This window comes from Aythya marila (genome assembly GCF_965140915.1).
Source record: "Aythya marila genome assembly, chromosome: 2".
NCBI classification, from domain to species: Eukaryota; Metazoa; Chordata; class Aves; order Anseriformes; family Anatidae; genus Aythya; species Aythya marila.
The window spans coordinates 145793180-145812190 of NC_139043.1; the positions used below are offsets into that span (position 1 = coordinate 145793180).

General features: G+C 48.2%; 1 protein-coding gene across 13 annotated transcripts in view; it reads right to left on the reverse strand.

Moving 5' to 3' along the window:
• Window positions 1-5145, reverse strand: part of MTSS1 (MTSS I-BAR domain containing 1) — a 118276-nt gene extending 113131 nt beyond the window's left edge. For 6 of the 13 annotated variants that reach the window (XM_082754102.1, XM_082754106.1, XM_082754099.1 and 3 more), the window contains exon 1: window positions 4573-5143. In XM_082754102.1, coding sequence (XP_082610228.1) covers window positions 4573-4644 — 72 coding nt within the window. In that variant the 5' untranslated portion in view covers window positions 4645-5143. Of the gene's footprint in view, window positions 1-4572 lie in introns of all 13 variants that reach the window. The other 7 variants (XM_082754101.1, XM_082754105.1, XM_082754100.1 and 4 more) reach the window with 3 other exon arrangements.
• Between the last annotated feature and the right edge of the window lie 13866 nt (window positions 5146-19011).

Sequence of the window (19011 nt, forward strand, 5' to 3'; positions counted from 1 at the left end):
TGTCTCTGGGCAGGCCATGAACCCAAAATGTGTTTTTCACGAGCTGAAAACAGGCTGATGGGCACAAGAGGTACACAAGAATCCTCCATCAGCTGCAGCAACTTCTGTATCTTGGAAAAAATATGTACCACACACACTCAGAACCGAGGAAAGCAGCAGCAAAGCCTCCTGACGATCACCTTCAGCTCGGCATTACCCAGCACTCGCTCTGACACTGCACAGACCTCTCGTCCTCCAACGTTTGTTGAGTCGATCGTGCTCCATGCAGTGCTGCACAGCTCCTTCCACGCTTCCACGGCGGTGAGCCTCCTTGTGCAGCCCTTGGCAGGCCACCAGGCCTGAAAGCAGTCCTTTTAAAAGGCTTTAAGCAAAACTCCTCGCCCTCGGTGTGCCCCAGAACGAGCCAGCCTTGGATGCATTTCCACAGCAAATGTGCAGCGGTTGTAGGAATTGTCAGCGCTCGTACAGGCGGGCCTGGATCAAGGATGTGGCCCTAAAAATAATAAATGCTGCAGCTGCTCCGGCAGGGCGAGGAATGCCAGCCTAAGCGAACCAAATGTTTGGGCAGGCAGGTTGTTGGGAGGCAGCAAGGGGAAGCAATCAGTAAGGCTGGCTGAGCGCAAACACACCTAAAGGGGTTTGCGCCAGCCTTCGAGGGCAAGAAAATGCAGAAGAAAAGCTGAATCTGCGTAGGGGGGGAAGCGAACTCATTTCATGCTTTTTTTGGGAGGGGATAAACATCGATTTTCTGGGTTTGGATTAGATCAGGACATCCCAGTGCCACCCAGCACGCATGGTGGTCCCAGCCTCCACCTGCACATTCAGCTTTTCTCCTCACAAGCGTTACCATCCTCAACAGCTGGGCTGAAACAAGACCTTAAAGTCACTGAACTGAGCATTCCTCATCCCCACAGAGATGCCGGGCTGCAGATAAAGCCCAGCTGCAGGAGAGCTGTGGTATCGCCGCTGGTCAGGGGCAAACAGCTCTGCCCAGCTTCCCCGACACACACAGGCAGACTCGGATTAACGCGGACACGGAGGACCTGCAGCTGTACTTGTCATAGGAACAGCCTCGGCGTTTCTATCTGCTCCAGGAAGCGTTTATTTATTGATTTTGACTCACTTTATACCACCGGTGTGACCAGCACGAGGCCAGCCCTCACAGGCGAGCCGTGCCCGACTTACCAAATGGCTCCTAAGCCTTGCTGCGACCACCCCCGGCTCCGTCTTCCGCAAAAAGGGAGATTAAAACACTGCTTCTCAGCAGCCACATCCCCACGGGAGATAAGAGGCTGCAAAAACTGAAATATTTCTCGTGCCCATATGCTCACTCCCTTCTCGGATGCAAAGCAAGGCCAGGAGCTTTGCATGGCTGAAGGCAAAGGCACCGCTGCCTCCTCATCCCAGGGAGCTCACCTCCTTTGCAGGATTAAAGCAGCCACCCAAAGCAAAATGTTGGTTTGATTGAGATTTCAGTTAAGAGACTACAAATAAAGCACACATGCTTGGAAAAATCATCTATTTTTTTTCTCAAATTTCACTCTTCCTCTGGGAACTTTCTGATTTTGTTCGCCAAGAGGTCAAAGCCCCCCTCGTACCTGCACACTCGGCGTTTTGAACACAGCACACGCCAGTACCCCTCTGAGGGGCTATACAGGCTTTATTTTCTCTTTTATAAACTTCTAGCACTTTGGAAAGAGATTTACACATAAGAATATAACAAATCCTAAGCGCCACATGCTTAACGCTGCCATCACAGGAAGCATCAGGGCTGTGGCCATGGACAAAACCATAAGGATGGGATGGGCTTTTCAGCATTTACAATTCTTTAATCTCATCTTGAAACCCTCGAGCATCAAATGCCCAATTCTAGAGCATGGTGGCCAAGTACAATTCCCGTCATGGATTTTCCACAACCAGCTCTGTCACGACATACACTTCCAAGCTACTCGACAAACGTGACCCTCATTTTGCGTAGGAAACATGGATTTCTCTTACCAGGTCACCGAAGTTACCATATATGCATTAAAATGCTGCCTAAATGGGATTTTTCCTAATCCATTCTTATGTTTAACTCGGTAACCTCGTTTCTCTGAATCACACAGCTTTACACTTTTTTTTTTTTTTTTTTTTTTTTTTTTTTTTTTTTTTTATTTCGGAGCTTTTTTGGTTGAGTATTAATCACCAAGCTATTTTTGGTAGAAGATGGGAGAAAAATTCAGGGCTTCTGGAGAAGCCATGGAAAGAGGTAACCCTGCCACCAAACCCTGGGACACACCAGTCCCGTTTGCATACGTAGCCCTCATTAAGTTTCAGAGTTGAGCCAACCAGAACCACGCAATCCCATCTCTCAGGATTGCCATTCCTGTTCCTGTAACCTTGCTGACATCAAGGAGAGCTCCAAGTTAACCACGGGTCCACCTGACCTCGTTTGCTATTAGCACATGAAGACCAAAATCTGTCTGTATCCCCATCACCTTAGCTGCAGCCACCGGCAAAATTGAGAGCAATTTCAGGGTCTCGTCAATCAACCCTCCTGCCTTCACAGCTAAGCTGAAGGCAGAGCAATATGATTTAAGAAGAACCTGCAAATTATTCAGGTAAAAAAAAGGCGGATGCTGCAGCAGATCCCTCAGCGCTGCAGGGCATTCGGGGCCTCGATCTCCGCCTGCCAGGTGAGGCAGGCACAGGTAGGGCACGGGGCTGTGTGGGCAGACCCCCACACGAAGCCTCCAAGATCCTGCCAGAAGCCTGCCCACACAGACCTGACTACGTGAAGCAGCACTTCAATTGCTAATTTGCACTCTACTACCGAAGGTATGATTAGCTGAAAGGTTCAGGTTAGCTGTCAAAAATAGAAAAATAGCTACTTTTTTCTTCCTCCCCCCCCCAGAAATCGTCACAATCCTTTGTGCACAAATCACAAAGAACCCTCCTGCGTCTCATCAGCTGCCCTAAATTGAAGCTCAGGTGAAAAATTACTTGTTCCACTCGTGCTAAATAGCAAGCACTTTTTTTTTTTTTTTTAAACCCTAAACATCCACCACGCCGCTAAGGATCTGGTGTGATTTTTCCCAAACCTCCCCCCCCACACCGCAGTAACCTCCGGATCACAAAACAGGTTCCACTGCTACGGAGGATTAAAATAAAAAAAAAAAAAATCCACACCTGTGCCCATCTCCATACGCTCATGTCAACACGCTCCTGAGGAGCGGCGTTCCCAGGCAAGCACCAGTGTGTGAGGAAATAAATAAATAAGTCAGCGTGCTGAAGAGCAAGGGATCGCTGGTGGGAAGGAGCCAGGAGCAAACACCCTCAAGCTGGGTCCCCGAATGACACTTTATGGGGCATGGAAAGCTCCTGCATGCTCCCTGCAAACGATCCCGGGGTTTGGGATCGTATCCTGTCCGGGGTGGGTGTTGTGGGTTTGTTTTAAGGTGCAATTGTTCTTCAAAATTGAAGGGGGCTGGCAGCACGAGGAGCGCGGCCGCGAGGACTGCAGCATTGTCTTGACAGCTACCCGCACGCACGCCCCCTCCTCCCCACATCCCATCGAGCATCTCCCCACGATCTGCTCGCGTGAAACCCCCTGCCAAAAAAATAACTTCTCGTGCAAGCGGCATCTCGACCCCAAAACCACGCCAGGCGCCGTCCACCTGCGCCCAGGCTCCCTGGAGGAGCAGCTCCCGTCCTCCTTCAGCATCGCTTCTCCCGCAGCCCTCCCTGCACGGCTCCTTGGGGGCCGATCCCTCGCTCCCACCCCAATACCCAGGCTGGGGACACGCTGTCCCCGCTGCCCCTAAACCACCACGGCCACCCCATCGCCCTACACATCTCCAGGCCACGGCGTCTGGAGGGAGCCGAGCCGCCCTTGTCCGGGGGCACACTGCAGTATTCTGCAGTACTCCGGCTGCGGGGAGGGCACGGGTGGCACGACGCAGGAGGGCTTTGGGGCTGTTTGTTGCCACAAGCCAAGGGTGGGAGGCGTCCGCTCATCCAAAATGAACCCTGTGGGGATGCCGAGGGTGTTTTCGGAGCCGCTGGCGTGGGGCTGCGCAGTGCTTTCTGGTGGCTGGCGGAGGAGAGGAGCCACCTGGGAAGCCGAGACCTTTGCATGCACACACACGAAGCCCCAAATACCCCCTCGGAGAGCCAAAATACCGCCCCGGCACCCATCCTAACCCAGGCGCACGTTCAACTCCTGAGCAATCTCCCCAGGCCAGGGAGGTTTTGAACCTCGCAGCCCCCCCAAACCTGAGGCGACCCCACCCCACGGCACCGCGCGGCTCCTCCGCGTCCACCCCAAATCACGAAAAATAAAAGGCGGAGGAGGGGAAAATGGGGGGAAAAACAGACATATTATCGTTTTCTCGATTTCGTAGGGTTGGAAAAAAGCTCTTCAGGCTGCAAGGTAACAGCCTGCACGTCCCAGCAAGCTGAGGGGGGGGTCCTGCAAAAGCCCCCTCAGTGGGGCAGGTCCCCCCCCCGCTGCCGTGAGCTTCCCTGGGCGCCGTGCCCAGGCTTGGGGGGGGTTCCCCAGCACCTGCCCCCTTCTTCCCCGCTGCCTCTCACCTTCATGTCGCTGATGATGGTCTGGAAGAGCCCTCCGAGCGCGCTACATTCCTTCTCGATCACAGCCTCCATTTTCCTCACCCGGGAGGAGGCACGAAGCGCCGCGACCCCCCCTCAGCAGGCTGCGGAAAGCAGCGAGCCTGCCTCCTTCTCCTACCTCACCCGCCAAACACAGCTGCGGGCGGCGAGGGGGGGAAATAGATTTAAAAAATAAACACCCCGAGTGCTAAATACCCGCGCCTCTAAGCATTTAAAACCGGAGGAAAAAGGGCAAAACCCCCCCGAAGCGGCGGTGCCCCCCGCCTAGGCGCAGCTCCCAGCCCCGCCGAGCAGCACCCGGGGGCCGCCAGCCCAGGCGGCGCCGAGCTCCCGCAGCCGGGCAGCGCCGCCATCCATCGCCGGCCGGAGGAAAAAACGCAGAAAAAATAAAAAAAAAATAAAAATAAATAGATTTGGAGAGAGAGAGAGAGGGGAGGAAAAACTGGGAGAGGAGATGGCGCGGGGCGAGGGATCTGGAAGAGCGAAGGGAGCAGGCTGCAGCAGAGCCGCTGCCTGGCTGCTCCGGGAGCAGACCCACCGCTCCCTCCTCCTCCTCCTCTTTTTTTTTCCTCCTCCTCTTTTTTTTTTTTTTTTTTTTTTTTTTCTCCTCCTCCTCGTCCCCTCCCCGCCCCGCCGCCTCAGCAGCGCCGCGGCTCGGCCCCGGTGCTCGGTAGGTCGCGGGTTCGCGTCCCGCCGCCGCCCGCTGCTGGACCTGAGGAGGGAAGGGTTTTCTTGCTGCCATGTGTTGTAATTGCCCAAACTTGGGGTGTTTGGGGGGAAAAACGTTCAAAGCGCTGCCCACCCGCTTGGAAAATGGCAGGTGGGATGGGTCAGCAGAGACGCAAGCGGCTGGAAATGCAGCCCTGGCCTAGTGCAAGCAGTAGTAGCTTTCAGCACAGGCCTCTTGTTTGTTCGTCCTGCCCCACAAACACAGAGCTGTGCTTAAAAGTTAGTGCAGATTGCACGAAACATAGCCTTTTACAAATAATTTTACTTTTCAGATTCGCTAGGTCGAATCCCCAACTTTGCAAAACATGGAGGTTAAAATTCTCCGTTCATACACACACACATAGAAGCCAAGGTCACGCAAACCTCATGAAAAAAAAAAAATAATAAAATGTGTGTGGTGGATCTGATAACATCGGAGGCATACAGAAAACACACCAAGGACTCTGAGACTCTTCATGGCACTGAAATTAGGCAAGTGCCCATTTGTTTCAGGGAGCTGAGGCCTAAAGCCCCCCGTGCTGCTAACCCCAGCGGAAGGGCAGGCTGTGTTACCACAGTGTTTAATGAGAGCCAGGTGGAGAGGCAGGAAAATATAAAATATATCGTAAAGTGAGGGTTTTTTTCTGTCTCCATCTATACAGGCACATGCAGGTACATGTGCAGCTGGTAACTGAGGTAGAAATTTAGAAATCTGAGTGTTATAATTAAAATGATATTACAGTTATTTATCTCTTATTCCCTGTTATTATTTATCATCTATTTAATCCCAGCCTGAGGAGAGTTAGAGCAGCACACCATCACGTTTTGCTTCACATTTCAGACAGGGCTTAGGCACATGCACAGGATGGATTACAGTCCCCGTGTGAATTTAGCAGCGATGAAAAACGCCGGACAGGTGCCATGCCTGCAGAGCCATTTTCCCCCTTGCCTTTACATTTCACGTGGGTGGGAAGCACCCCTGCAGCTCCAACAGGGCTGTTCATGCCCTGGCTCTGTCCCAGGCCCTCTCTCGAAGCCGTCCACACGAAATGGCCGCAGTGGTGGCAGCAATGCCACCACTTGTCATGCACAGAGCATCCGATGGCTGCCCAGGGCCCTGGGACAGAGGGACACGCAGCAAGGCAGCAGGCGAACTTCAAACTGCTTTGCTTTCTTCAGACACTCCATTTCTGGAACGGACTTTAACACAAATAGTACCTTGTCTAACCTTCATTTCCAGGGTAAAAGGATGACAGGTTGCAGAATGCACGGTGCATATGGGACAGGATGGAAGAAAAACCCTTCTGTAAAGAAGAGGTTGTTTTTCAAGGAGTGCATTTGTGCTTCAGTTAATAAATCAGTGCTATCTGCTCCGTACTAGGCAACAACTCTTCATGCAGCGACAAAGCAGCAAGCAGGTATTCAACAGACAAATGAAGCAAGCGTTTCAAACCTCAGTAAATTGTAATGAGAGTATTGGGCACGCAAAACAAGGGAATGGCTTTCACCTTGCAAGTCTGAAAGCACTGGCTATGATGAGCACCTTGCTGAACTGCTGCTACTCACACGTGCCCTGTCACATACCCATAGCCTGGAGAGACCTTGCTGGGTGTGCAGGTGGAGTGGGCTGTCAGAAAGCACTAGATCGTGAAAAATGGAAACATCGGGGTTTTGACAAACAGTAGATTCCCAGGACAAAAAAATCAAACTGGAGCATCAGAAATAGAAAAATTATACGTCATCATTTCAGTATTTTTTATTTCAAATGTTATTATTCTCTTATTTTTTTCGCAGTTCAAATCACTTAACGATTGTGTTAATTTCATATTTTGCATTTTTTGTTTGTAGCATAATGGCTGAAAAATAAAGAAGAAGCCCTTAATTTAAAATTTTTAAAAAATTATTAAAATAAGGTCTTGATGACTGAAACTTTTTTTTTTTCCTTTTGCATTGAAGAAAATTTCAGACTCTTGATTTATTTTTCCTTTAAGTGACTTCTGATGATAGAATTTTCTACGGGATGGCGATTCAGCTTCAGACAGCTGTAGAGTGAGAGGCAGCATTTTTCTTTAGAGACCTGAGCCCAAATGGTTGTTTAGAGTGCAAGTAAGCAGTGCAGTGATGTTGCAGTACTGTCGGGTTACCATCTGTCATGTTATTTCTGGGATCTGCTTGATTGATTTATAGCAAATCACTTCCTGCAAGCATTATTTGCAAAACTTCATTATGGTCAAAGGCTGTTTCTGTGTTCGGGAGCCATCGTTACAAGGAAACATTGTATTTTAAAGTAATGACACTCTGTACAATATCCAGTTGCACAGGCAAAAAACAACACCACTTCTTGCCAGTGGGATGGCTGAGTGCATCTTTGGCCACCCCTTGTGGATGTCAACCCTAAAATTTGTCAACGGCACAAGAGTTCCCCGTGCTCTGATGTCCTTCAGGACATTCTGTGCTCTGCTGACAAGAAGCATCTTCCCCTGAAACCGCAAGAAGGCTGGTGGTTAGCAATGAAAGTATTTCTCCAGAGATAAGTGGGAAGGTTGAGCAATGGCTTGGTCACTTTGCCTGGAGGTTCCTGCTGCTCCTCCTGCACAAAGCGCTCAGACACGAGGTCCAGCTGGAGAGAAGAAGGACACAAAGCCAGAAGGTGAGGAGTCCTCAACCAGCTCCCAGTGGACTTTCCTTCCGAGCAAAACATCTCCAGTCACCATCCTGTGCCTTGCTTTCTCCATCTGTAAATGAAAGTCCTTTTTTAAAAAAAATAAAAAATAAAAAAATTTGAGTGTTTTTGCATGAAGCACAAGTGTGAAATTTCATTGCAGTCAGGACAAACAGATAGCCCATCAGTGTGCCGTACAACGTTTAACCGTGGTGCTCATTTAGGCCCTGATCTTATAAGGATTTAAGCACACTTGTGCTTAAATGTGAGCAGCCCTGTAGAAAACTAGATTACACATGCACTTAAATGTTATCAGATTGAAGTCATAGAACAACAATCACAAAAGGTACTTAATCACCTTTAAATTACAGCGTTCCTAATTTAGCTAATGTTATTCCCCAAGGAAAAATTGCCTCATCTAGCATACAATCAAGAAAGAATCAAGGGCTGTTCCTTCAAGTGGCTGACAGTTCAAAAAGAGATATGATTATAAAAAAAAAAAAAAAAAAAAAAAAAAAAAAAAAAAAAAGGTTGCTAAAGGCTGAACTATTTAATTGAATTATCTCTTTAAGAAATTGATGCAAATTAATAGTATAATACTCCATTATTTTTCCACAGAATCCCTCATCCTCAAGCCTTCCTAAAATACATTAATAAACGTGGAAAACAAATGTACATTTTATGTATGGAACGAGTATTCTGTCCCTGTTGGAGGCTTTCTGGTAATTTCTATTTGGAAGGATGATTGTGTTTTCCTTTGTATTGATTCAGGAAAATGAGCCCAAGAGCTTCCAAGGGGCTGAGATCCTGGCATGATTTCCTTCAGTCCTTGAGGTGCTCACCAGGCCCCACCACACAAGCAGGTGAGATCGCTTCCCAATGCCTACACTGGATGGAAGAGGAAGATGGCAGGCAACACAGACAGAGAGATGAGAAAAGGGACTAAGGAAAAACAGAGGAAACCCGATGGAGTCCACGTGAGCATGCTGTCCTACTGGCATTACAAATGTTAAAAAATAAAGTCTCCTCATCACTAGTGAAAAATCTGTATTATCTCCAAAGAGGGTTAATTTTTCACTGATCCTACATGTGTAGGACTATATGGCCCTACATGAGGGAGAACTCACTTTTTTTTTTAGAAACAGGTTTTTGCAGTCTTTGGCTTCAGAACATGACAAATGACAACGTTTTGTTTCTCTAACTTTATTCAGGTTATTTTTACGTTCCAAATTGCTCTTCAATTACCAAGTCGCGTTGCTGTAGAGTGAGTACCTCTGCGATTGTTTCTGCTCGCTGGCAAAATAGCAGCTGCTATTGCTTTACCCAGATTGATTTCCACAGAACAGCTCCATCTAAAGCCTACCTACAGGCAACAACTCTGCAGCAAAATATCAATGCAGTCTCGTTTTCGGCTGTAAGCTTTTCACAGAAAAAAAAAAAAAAAGGCCATGCATTTTCGAAGTACAACACAGGATGTCGGCCATCCAGAGCACATTGAGGACGAGCCGCTTACTTTTAAAGGATTAAATCAATCTTCTTCTTCCCTCCTCCCCAACAAGAAGGAAAAGAAAAAAAAGCCCATCCCACAGCTATCTCTGTTCACAAGGCACAAAAGATGAGAACTGGGGCACGTGTGCTCTCATGGACATTACAGACTGGCAGGGGTTATTCTTATTTTTTACTACTGGAAAGCTGAAATGTTCTTGCTAACATTTGCCACCTCAGGCTGATGGACTCAGGAGAGGCGCTTAGGCCTACCACCTCCTGCCAAGCAAAGGTCCTGTCATCTCCCTTAAACCTCTCGCAGGACAAGAGGCAAAGGGCACAAAGTGGAACATTGTGGGTGATGGAGCACTGGCACAGGCTGCCCACAGCACAAGGCCGTGGGGTCTGAATCCTTGGAGATCTTCTGAAGCCGCCTGGACGTGGCCCTGGGCACCAGCTCCGGGTGTCCCTGCTGGAGCTGGGGTGGGACAAGATGGCCTCCAAAGGGCCCGGCCGGCCTCAGCTGTCCTGTGTGAATCTGTGACATGATGAATCCTCGGGAACAGCTGGTTGGGATTCCTGTGGCCAAGGGTGTGCAAGCAGTGTTGTCCTGCACCAGCTGCCAGTGGCACTGCCTGCACATTCCTGTGCTCCCCACTCAGCCGCGGCCACATTCCTGGGCTGCCCCGTGTCACCGGAGCTCAGGCAGCCCTGTGACAAATCACGCAGGGACTCCATTTGCCTGAAAACTAAGCCTGGAAAGTAAGATTCATGTAGCCACAAAGAAGGAGCAGCCTGTACAACCGTTCCCATGCTTATTCCCCTGTCGATACCTTCTTGTTTCCATCTACAGCCAAGGTTTAAGTACCCAAGCAGTCCTTTTCCCTCAGCTCTAAAAAGTAAGGACTTTTCCACATGCTGCACAAAAGGGCTGGCCTGAACCTGCTTCCAAATGGACTTGACTTCTTTCCACCAGATTCTGGTGCAGACACAGGCACCCTACAAAAAGTGGCCTCATTTTCACACTTTAACGGAGTCATTTTCAGGTCACACCTGAAATTAATTTGGATAAAATTTCCTCATTGCACCTGTGTAGACAAGCAGTAAATTAAATAAAAATAAAAATAAAAAAGTAGTTGCAATTATGTACATGCCTAAGAGCCTGAAGAAATGAAGCCTATAAGAGGTGTCACTTTTGCAGACAGTTCATGTGCCCTTCTTTAAAGCAATTTGACTTCCACTGCACAGCAGTACTGAAGTTGCCTGCTGCATGGTGCATCCCGCATGTACATTTGTCCAAGCCTTTGTGAGCCATCTCTCCCTTTGCTTTAGCCTTTAGGTGGGATGTAAAATTAATTTGAGTTCTCTACTTCCCAACAAGCAACACATTTTAGTGGGTCATTATTCCTGAAAGCTCTGAGATTCGTGTTTATCGGTACGCACGGAAACCAGTGTGCTGAACCACCTCGGGACACGGTCATATGAAACATTATGCAACACTTTCTCCTATAAAAGAGAATGTTATTTTGCCAGTCCATAAATCCAGCTTTGAAAACAAGCATTACATTCACAAAGAAATGCTTTTGAAAAAAAAAATAAAACGTATTTCAGTGGGCAGACTTCCAGCTCCATGAAAGTGTGGAATAGCCGAGCTTTTTTTTTTTTTTTTTTTTTTTTTCTATTTAGCTCTGTTTAGTTTTTGAAATTCTGGTGAAAACAACTTAATCACTAATTGTCTTTTACAGAGCCAGGCACCTGGGATGTCAGTAAAGAGAAATCGTGAGGTGGAGGTTTCCGTGGGGGTCCAAGCTCTGCTGCAGCCTCCATGGGCATTTGGGGTAGATAAGATCAGGCTGAGAGCTGCTAGTATATGGTTTCTTCAGAATAGGAACCAGAAGAATCAGAAACAAGAGGAGCTTTTCCAATGAAGCAAAGACGATAGACAAAAAGAAAAATCTAGCCTACTTATCCAAATAATACAGGCAGACTAGCACGTACTGGAATTCGGGACTGAAACCAAAGAGAGCTGACATGAGGACATACTGTGGGGAGGGACAAGAGCAGCAATGAATGGTACCATTGTGTGACTATTTTAATTAATTTTTGTAATGAAGCCAAAGCTCTAATTTACCACATCCCAAAAGTAAATAGAAAAGGTTATGACCTTAATTTTGGAGGTGGAGAAGGAAAACCTAATTGTTAAGTAGTCAGCTGTCACTCGTTACTGCAAGAGGAGAGATACACTTGGTGTGTTACTATGAATAGTCCAGATTCAACAGTCAAAATAGTGGTAATGACAGTTTCGTTCTCTCTCCCCTTCATTTTCTTTCCAAGTCTTTGATTAGAAACATTTTGTACCAGTTTTACCATGTGGAGTGCAATGTTCCCCACTCCACCAGACGCTGAGTAAACCTTGTCTGGGCCACAAAATTGCCTTTGTTGTCTTCTCAGCAGGCAGATGTGTGTGTGCAGCTTTGGTGGGGTACAAAACGCTCAGAGATCAAGGAGGTCCTTCCTGCCACCTTGCCTTCTGCCAGCCCTGAGCGAGTATATTCCTACACCAGAGCTGAGAATGGCAGGAGTATTTTTTGATGTGACGTCTGCAAGCTGAAAAGATGCAAAAGCCATGTCTTCTTCTAACCAGGGCCACTAATAAGGATTTATTTCATTAAACGTGAACTATATACTCTTCAAAAATGCCTCTGTTTGCATCACTCAGACTTTGTGCAACCATGTCTGTACTTAACAGTGCAACAACATCATGGGGTCATTGCTGCGGGCCAAGGGAAAGAGGCACAGACAGAGCTGAGATCTGGAGGTATTTAATGTGGATGTGGCACCAAGGGACATGGCCTAGTGATGGGGCTCAGTAGGTCACGTTGATGGTTGGACGCGATGATCTTGAAGGTTTTTTCCAACCTAGAAGGTTCTGTGATTCTGTGTGAGGTCCTCGTGTCTGGTCAGCTCCCACACCTCTGTGTGTGCCCCTGCATAAAGAGCACAAGACCGTGTGCTCGCTAAGCCAAGTGTTTTATACTCCAGATCTTTTTGTTCTCAGCCCTATAATGCCAGCTGGAAGAGGAGGTTACCCAGCATCAGAACATGCAGGGGTTAGGCAGAAATGTTCATAGTAAAAATGCTGTTCTGGTAAGTTCTGCTACGACAGAAACAAAGAGGTGAGCTCTGTTAGGCTGGCTAGTTCAGACAAAGAATCCCGTGTGAGACAGTGTGAATATTTTTAAATTAACACCTATAATGTGGTAGCCATCATCCCAAATACAAATAACAGTTCCTGTGCCCAAATACTTAATAACAGCCCTCTTTTCCCAGCACATGCAGAAGCAACCTTTGCTGTTCTAGAAGCATTAACATTGCTTTTGGCCCTCTCCTTTTCATGGTATTCCTACTCAAAATCCTGAATTACAGGACACTTCACCTGCTGTACATTTTGACTGGCAAGGCAGGCTAGTTAGCTGGCTGGCATCATGGTTTAACAGTTTAGATCCTGAGGAGAAAAAAAATTAGATGTATTCTTATGCCACAAGTCAAGATCATCAGGAGAATTCCTCTGGTGCTTTCAATAAGCAAGAATAAACCTCATGAATGACTTTCTGAATGCCTGACAGTAGTGGGAAATAACAGATCTTCCATCTTCTGTGGCTGTCAAATCCAGAGTGGACTGTCTTCTTCTTGAAGGACGTGCTGTAACAAAACACGAGTTAGCACGAGTCTGTGTGAAATCTGATGGCCTGTGCTACCAGGCAGGGTGCTCTCGTGGGCTCTTTTGACTTTGAAAGCCACGGCTGGATGAATTGAACTCGAGGGAAGATCCAGGGCTTAGCACAAATCTTGAGAGACAGGTGCCACTCTTACAGATAGATGCTCAGGGATGATATACGGGGAAAGCACTGATCCTTTCATGCTCTGGTCCCAGTGGGCTGAGGCACAGCAGCAGGAGGGAGGAGGTTTATGTTCACCACCATGATATAGGGGCTGTGTGTGGCCAATGGGCAGTGTGCTGTTCTCCAAAGCTGCATCGCTCTGAGGACAGTAGGGTTGTTGAATATCTTCCATTAAGTCTGCTAGGGTATTTGGAAAAAGCAGGTAAATGTTTGAGTGTGTGAGCTTGCCCTGAGTGAAACAAACCAAACTTCAAAATGGAGACATTTAAAATACAAAAATTATTTGGATTAACATTTGATGTTGTTCTCCTGTGTGAGAGAGAAAGCAAAATGTCATTTTTTAGAGGACAGATCTTCTAAAAAATGTGGTCTTAGGACTGCCCTGGATATGTGGGTACTTGGTTGATATCCTCATCCTTTGGCCTTTTGTACCCGAATCCCACGGCAATGCAAATTTCTCAGCCTTTGTGGATCCCTGTGGAGCAGGGATCGGTGATGGGGTCCCAGAGGCTGCGGTGTGGGGCCTCCTCCCACCGATGCTGGCTGGACATGGGGTGTGTATGGATTTTACACCCTTTAGATGTAAAAGGAGCTCTTGGATCCGCTGCCAATGCTGCCCTTCAGCTCTGTAGATGTCCATCATCTGTGAGGAGCTGCTGCATGCTGACCTAGATACTGGCAGCTCTGCTGCGGTGCTGGCTGGTGACGGGGCTTCATCCCCCTGGTCTCTGCTCTGCCCTATATCCTGCCTCGGAAATTAAAAAAAAAAAAAATAGAAAAGAGGGGCAAATTATCATTAATCTGAATAACATTTCCCTCCAGTGATCTTTCCTGCTCCCCTTCCCTGCTTTCTCATTAGGCTGCTTCATCGCAGAAGTCCCACCACTTTCCACACATGTGCTGTCCTCAGGAGAAGAGAGGTAGGCACCTCCCGATGTCCCCACCACACAGGGCAGGGCATGTGCTGGAAGGGGGAAGCCCCGATCCCCAGCAGCAGCCACAGTGAAGGAAACGTGTCCGTGTAGCCTCCGATTCGTACTATATACAAATGAAAAACAAAACAAAACAAAAACTTAATTGCCTCTAAAATTTCACTAGCATCAAATTATACCAGCAAATCTAATTTTTCCTCTGAAAAATTACTGCCCATAAAGGTACGCCTGGGATTTCCAGCACAGAGGAACATTTGTCCTTGGTGTCTTGCTGCGGAGGCCTAAGAGGGCCACACCAGGAGCAAACCTCTCCCTACGTTTCTGCTGCCTGTGGCAGAGTTAGTCCTTCAGGAAACGCAACACCCCACAGTGTGATGAAAAAAATACAAATAAAAAAGAGTCTTGCTAGCCCTCTGCTTAATGTGGTGCGATGTTGACTGTGCTGGATAAACTCCTTGTCCTTGTGCTCCACTTGGGCACTGCTCTGTCCTCTGCTCCTCCATGGTGTGGTCGCATGACCGGGAGTGAATCATTTGGAATAAAATGCTCAAAGGCTCTGAAGTCCATCCCAATCTTCATAACAAGGCTATTTACAAGCTGTGGGTAAACAGAGGAGTAACTGTAAAAAAAGGGATTTCTCTTTTCCAACCCACTCCTCCCATTTGACGCAGCTGAACCCGACCGGCCTGCCCAGGACGCGTAGATCCAGCCACCACAAATCAGCATACATCCACCACAAACCAGCAAACATCTCTCTTTCTCCTTCGTTTGCCCCAGTTGGGGTGGGAGAAGACCGACCCACAGGGGTCTGCAGTTTGCCTGTCTGTGTCAGTACTTTTCTCTTTGAAACGTGAGAGCTAAACCGAAGAAAAACAATAAGGAGAACAATCTTGTGTCCCATTCCAGACGGGGTGAGCCGTACGATTGCCCACGTTGCCTTGTGTGAGCCTTGTCCTTGAGCAAGGCCTGAGGGTGACCCCAGCCCGGGAGGGCCCCTGCGATGTGCACCAGAGCTGGAGGTGTCCCTGAAGCTTTGGTTTCAGCTTGGTGCCAAGCGAGGCTGGGCGAGCCTAATGATTTCCTAGAACTGAAAAAAAAATAAATAATGTAAAGGCCTGCTTCTTGAGAGAAGTGCGGGATTCCCTGAATTTAGAAGACATCTTTTCTTAAAGAAGGGGGAAGCGAGAAGGAGATGAGATCTGACAGCCCTGTCCTGTGCTCTTTGGCTGATTCTTTTCTTCTCGAGGTAATAAAATAGCAGTGTTCTCCGCTGTGCTGTTGATGATGGAGTTACTGTGACATGGGCTGGTCTGGGGAGATGTCAGCCCCATTCACATCTCATGCCTCTGCCACTTCTTCTTCCAACCCCACTCAGCTCTGGCTTAAAGGGATCTTTCTTGTACATCCATGGTCTTGCCAGGGCCAAATCCTCAACCCCAAGGCAACCTCTGAATAGGAGTTGCCTACTCAGGAGTGAGTTACGGGGAAGGTGTGTGTGTGAAGCTGTGAGAAGAGCTCCCAGAGGATGAAGGGTGTACAAAGTGGATTCCAGCCCTCCAAAGAATCCAGAGCACTTCTGTGGTTAGGAACAGGGTTGGATTTGATCAGCAGAAGACTGGCAGCCTTGAAAGCTGGTGCCCAACTTCTGGTAAGATTGCCAGGTGACAAAGGACAAGCTTGGTGCCCCCATACCCTGAGGAAAGGCTTCTCCTCCCATGCCAAGAGGCTGCATTTCAGGTGGTGCCCACTGCAAACCCCATCTCTTTTTTTTTTTTTTTTTTTTTTTTGGGGGGGGGGGGGTGTATCTATTTTATTTGACGTTTTATATTCAAATTGATGAATTAGAGTAGCGCACTGTAAAATGTAGATTTGTTATTTTGTGTTGCCCAGAGCACTGCAGCGGCAACAGTGGAAATAAAAATAAAGTAATTAGAGAAGGCAATGAGATGGTTTGTCTGTCACCTGCCAAGAGTTCAACTTTCAGTTGATTTCAGCAACTTTGCTCTTAAAGGTACTGAGCTTTCCAAGTAATAAAGTAAATGCAAAGATGGCAAGCAGTGCATCTAAAATATTTATCAGGGCTAGTGCGACAAATATGTTCCATTCCCCCATTGCTATTTATGAATTGACTGAAATGCAGCTGGATGAAGTAATTTTACAAGGGTTCTTGCATTAATCATGCATTGACTGCCAATGCAGCCTGAGATAGTGGTACCAAAAAAAAAATAATAAAAAAAAAGGAAACACGTTTCCAGATTTTGTTGTCTCTTTCCCACTGTGATCACTCAGTGGGCTTGCCTTCCTTCTTGGTCCCATCCCTCCATCACAGACCAGAAGCCGAGTGTGCCAGGGAGGACTGGTGGTTTGCAGTGCATCTGTGCCACGCTGTCTGTTGGGTGAAAGCTGGTGCTCCTGCTCCCACACAGACCATACACAGCGGGCACATTACATGCATGGCTGCTGCTGCTTAAGCTCTTTGAAACACTATGTCAGCTCGTCTCACTGGCATCCCAATAAAACAGAGCTTTTGGAGCATTAATTTTTGAAGACACAGGTGGTTATTTATACCATTGCAGTCTATGTAATGGCAGAGCCTTGTTTGCCAGGTTGCTATCTTATTTCTTCAGGATTCACCGCACTCTCTATTGATGTTAGTAGCAAGTCTCCTACTTGTATTGCTGGGAGGAGGAATTGGCTATTGTGATAACAGCATATTGTACGTGGAGGCGGGTAATGAAGATTTTATAGAGGTGGCACTGCATTGATTTGTTTGATTTAATGTATTTTCCATGCATTGATCTGAAGCAAGACCCTCTCAGCAAAAGTTAATCCTTGAAAATAAAGCAGACTGCTATCAAATTATTTTTTGCAATGGTCGAAGTAGAGAAGAAAAGAAGAAAGAGGGATGTTTTTTTTTTTTCCACAGGCAGAAATTGAGGGCTCCTGCATTTCACAAGTGATAGGAAAATTTCCATCTCGAGAGTCGCTGAGGCTTTTATCTGCAGGTGGGAGCTGGGAGGCAGGAGCAGGTGTCTCTCATGTTGGCAGGCTCTGTGAAAGCCTGCATCTACCTCTGCCCTGAGAGCTCAGCAGGCATTCCCCCCATCCACGCGCTGCTGCCAGCTGTCAGAGTGAAATGGTTCAGCAGTGAGTCTCCCAGGCTGTGTTCGAGCCAAATTTCAATCGGATTACAACCCAATTGCTCCAGCCTGTCCCAGAAGCAGGATGCCACCAGCAGCTGACTGATGGGATCTTGTCTCCGTGGCAGGCAGCACTGCTGCAGCTTGCTGGGAGCTGGGGCTCTCCGTTCAGGTCTCACAAATGTAGCTCTCTCTCCCCCTGAAACAGCTCTTCTCCAAGCAGTGATTTCCTGACAAAACATCTGAAATTCCAGGCACAACAGCCTCATAAAGTACTGCAACTTGCATTTAAGTGAAATAGCAGGTATCTTTCACTGATGTAAGAAAATTGCTTTTGTTTCATGTACGGTTTCACTGAGGAAAGCCTGGCTGTAGATTGTCCTTGAAGACAAATGAGACACACTTGGCTAATTCTGTAGATAACAAGACTATCTAATGACGGCTTATGACCAAACATGTTTTGGGAACCAGAAAAATGGAGCCTTTACTGTGCGGGTCATGGAGGGTTGCCCAGTGAGGCTGTGGAGTCTCCCTGCAATCTTCAAAAGCTGCCTGGGTGTCGTGGTTCCGCTCGAGTGGGCAGCCGAGCTCCACCACAGCCGCTCTCTCACTCCCCCTCCTCAAAGAGGAATGGGGAGAAAATATGTGAAAAGGGCTCAAGGATTGAGATAAGGACGAGAAAATCACGCAATAATTATTGTAACGGGCAAAACAGACTCGGCATAAGGAGATAGTAAGATTTATTGCCTACAACTAACAAGCGAGAGAAGTGAGAAAACAAAGGAAAAAAAAAACAAAAGCACCTTCCCCCCCATCCACCCTTTTCCACCTCCTCCCCCCGAGCGGCGCAGGGGAACGGGGAATGGGGGTTATGGTCAGTCTACAGCACTTCTTCTCTGCCGCTCCTTCTCGGTCACTCTCGTCCCCTGTGCTGTGGGGTCCCACCCACGGGATGCAGTCCTTGATGAACTGATCCGGCGTGGGCTTCCCACAGGCAGCAGCTCTTCCAGAACTGCTCCAGATATGGGTCCGTACCACGGGGTCCATCCCTCAGGAGAAAACTGCTCCAACCTGGCTCCCCCACGGGCAGCAGCTCCTGCCAGATCACCTGCTCCTGCGTGGGCTCCTCTCCACGGGCTACAGGTCCAGCCCGGAATCTGCTCCGGCAGGGGTCTTCCACAGGCGGCAGCCTCCGTCGGTGCAGGGCCACCTGCTCCACCGTGGTCTCCTCCACGGGCTGCAGCGTGGAACCCTGCTCCACCGTGGTACTCCATGGGCTGCAGGGGGACATCCTGCTTCACCATGGTCCTCACCACAGGCCGCAGGGGACTTCTGCTCCGGCACCTGGAGCACCTCTCCCCCTCCTTCTACACTGACCTTGGTGCAAGGCTGTTCTCCCACTCCCTTGACTCTCCCGGCTGCTGTATGGCGCAGCGTTTTTTCCCTGTCTTAAATATGCTCTCACAGAGGCGCAAAACAACATCGCTTATTGGCTCGGATCTGGAAAACAATGGGGCCCTTCCCAAACATGGGCCAGCTTCTAGATCTTTCTCACAGAAACCACCCCTATG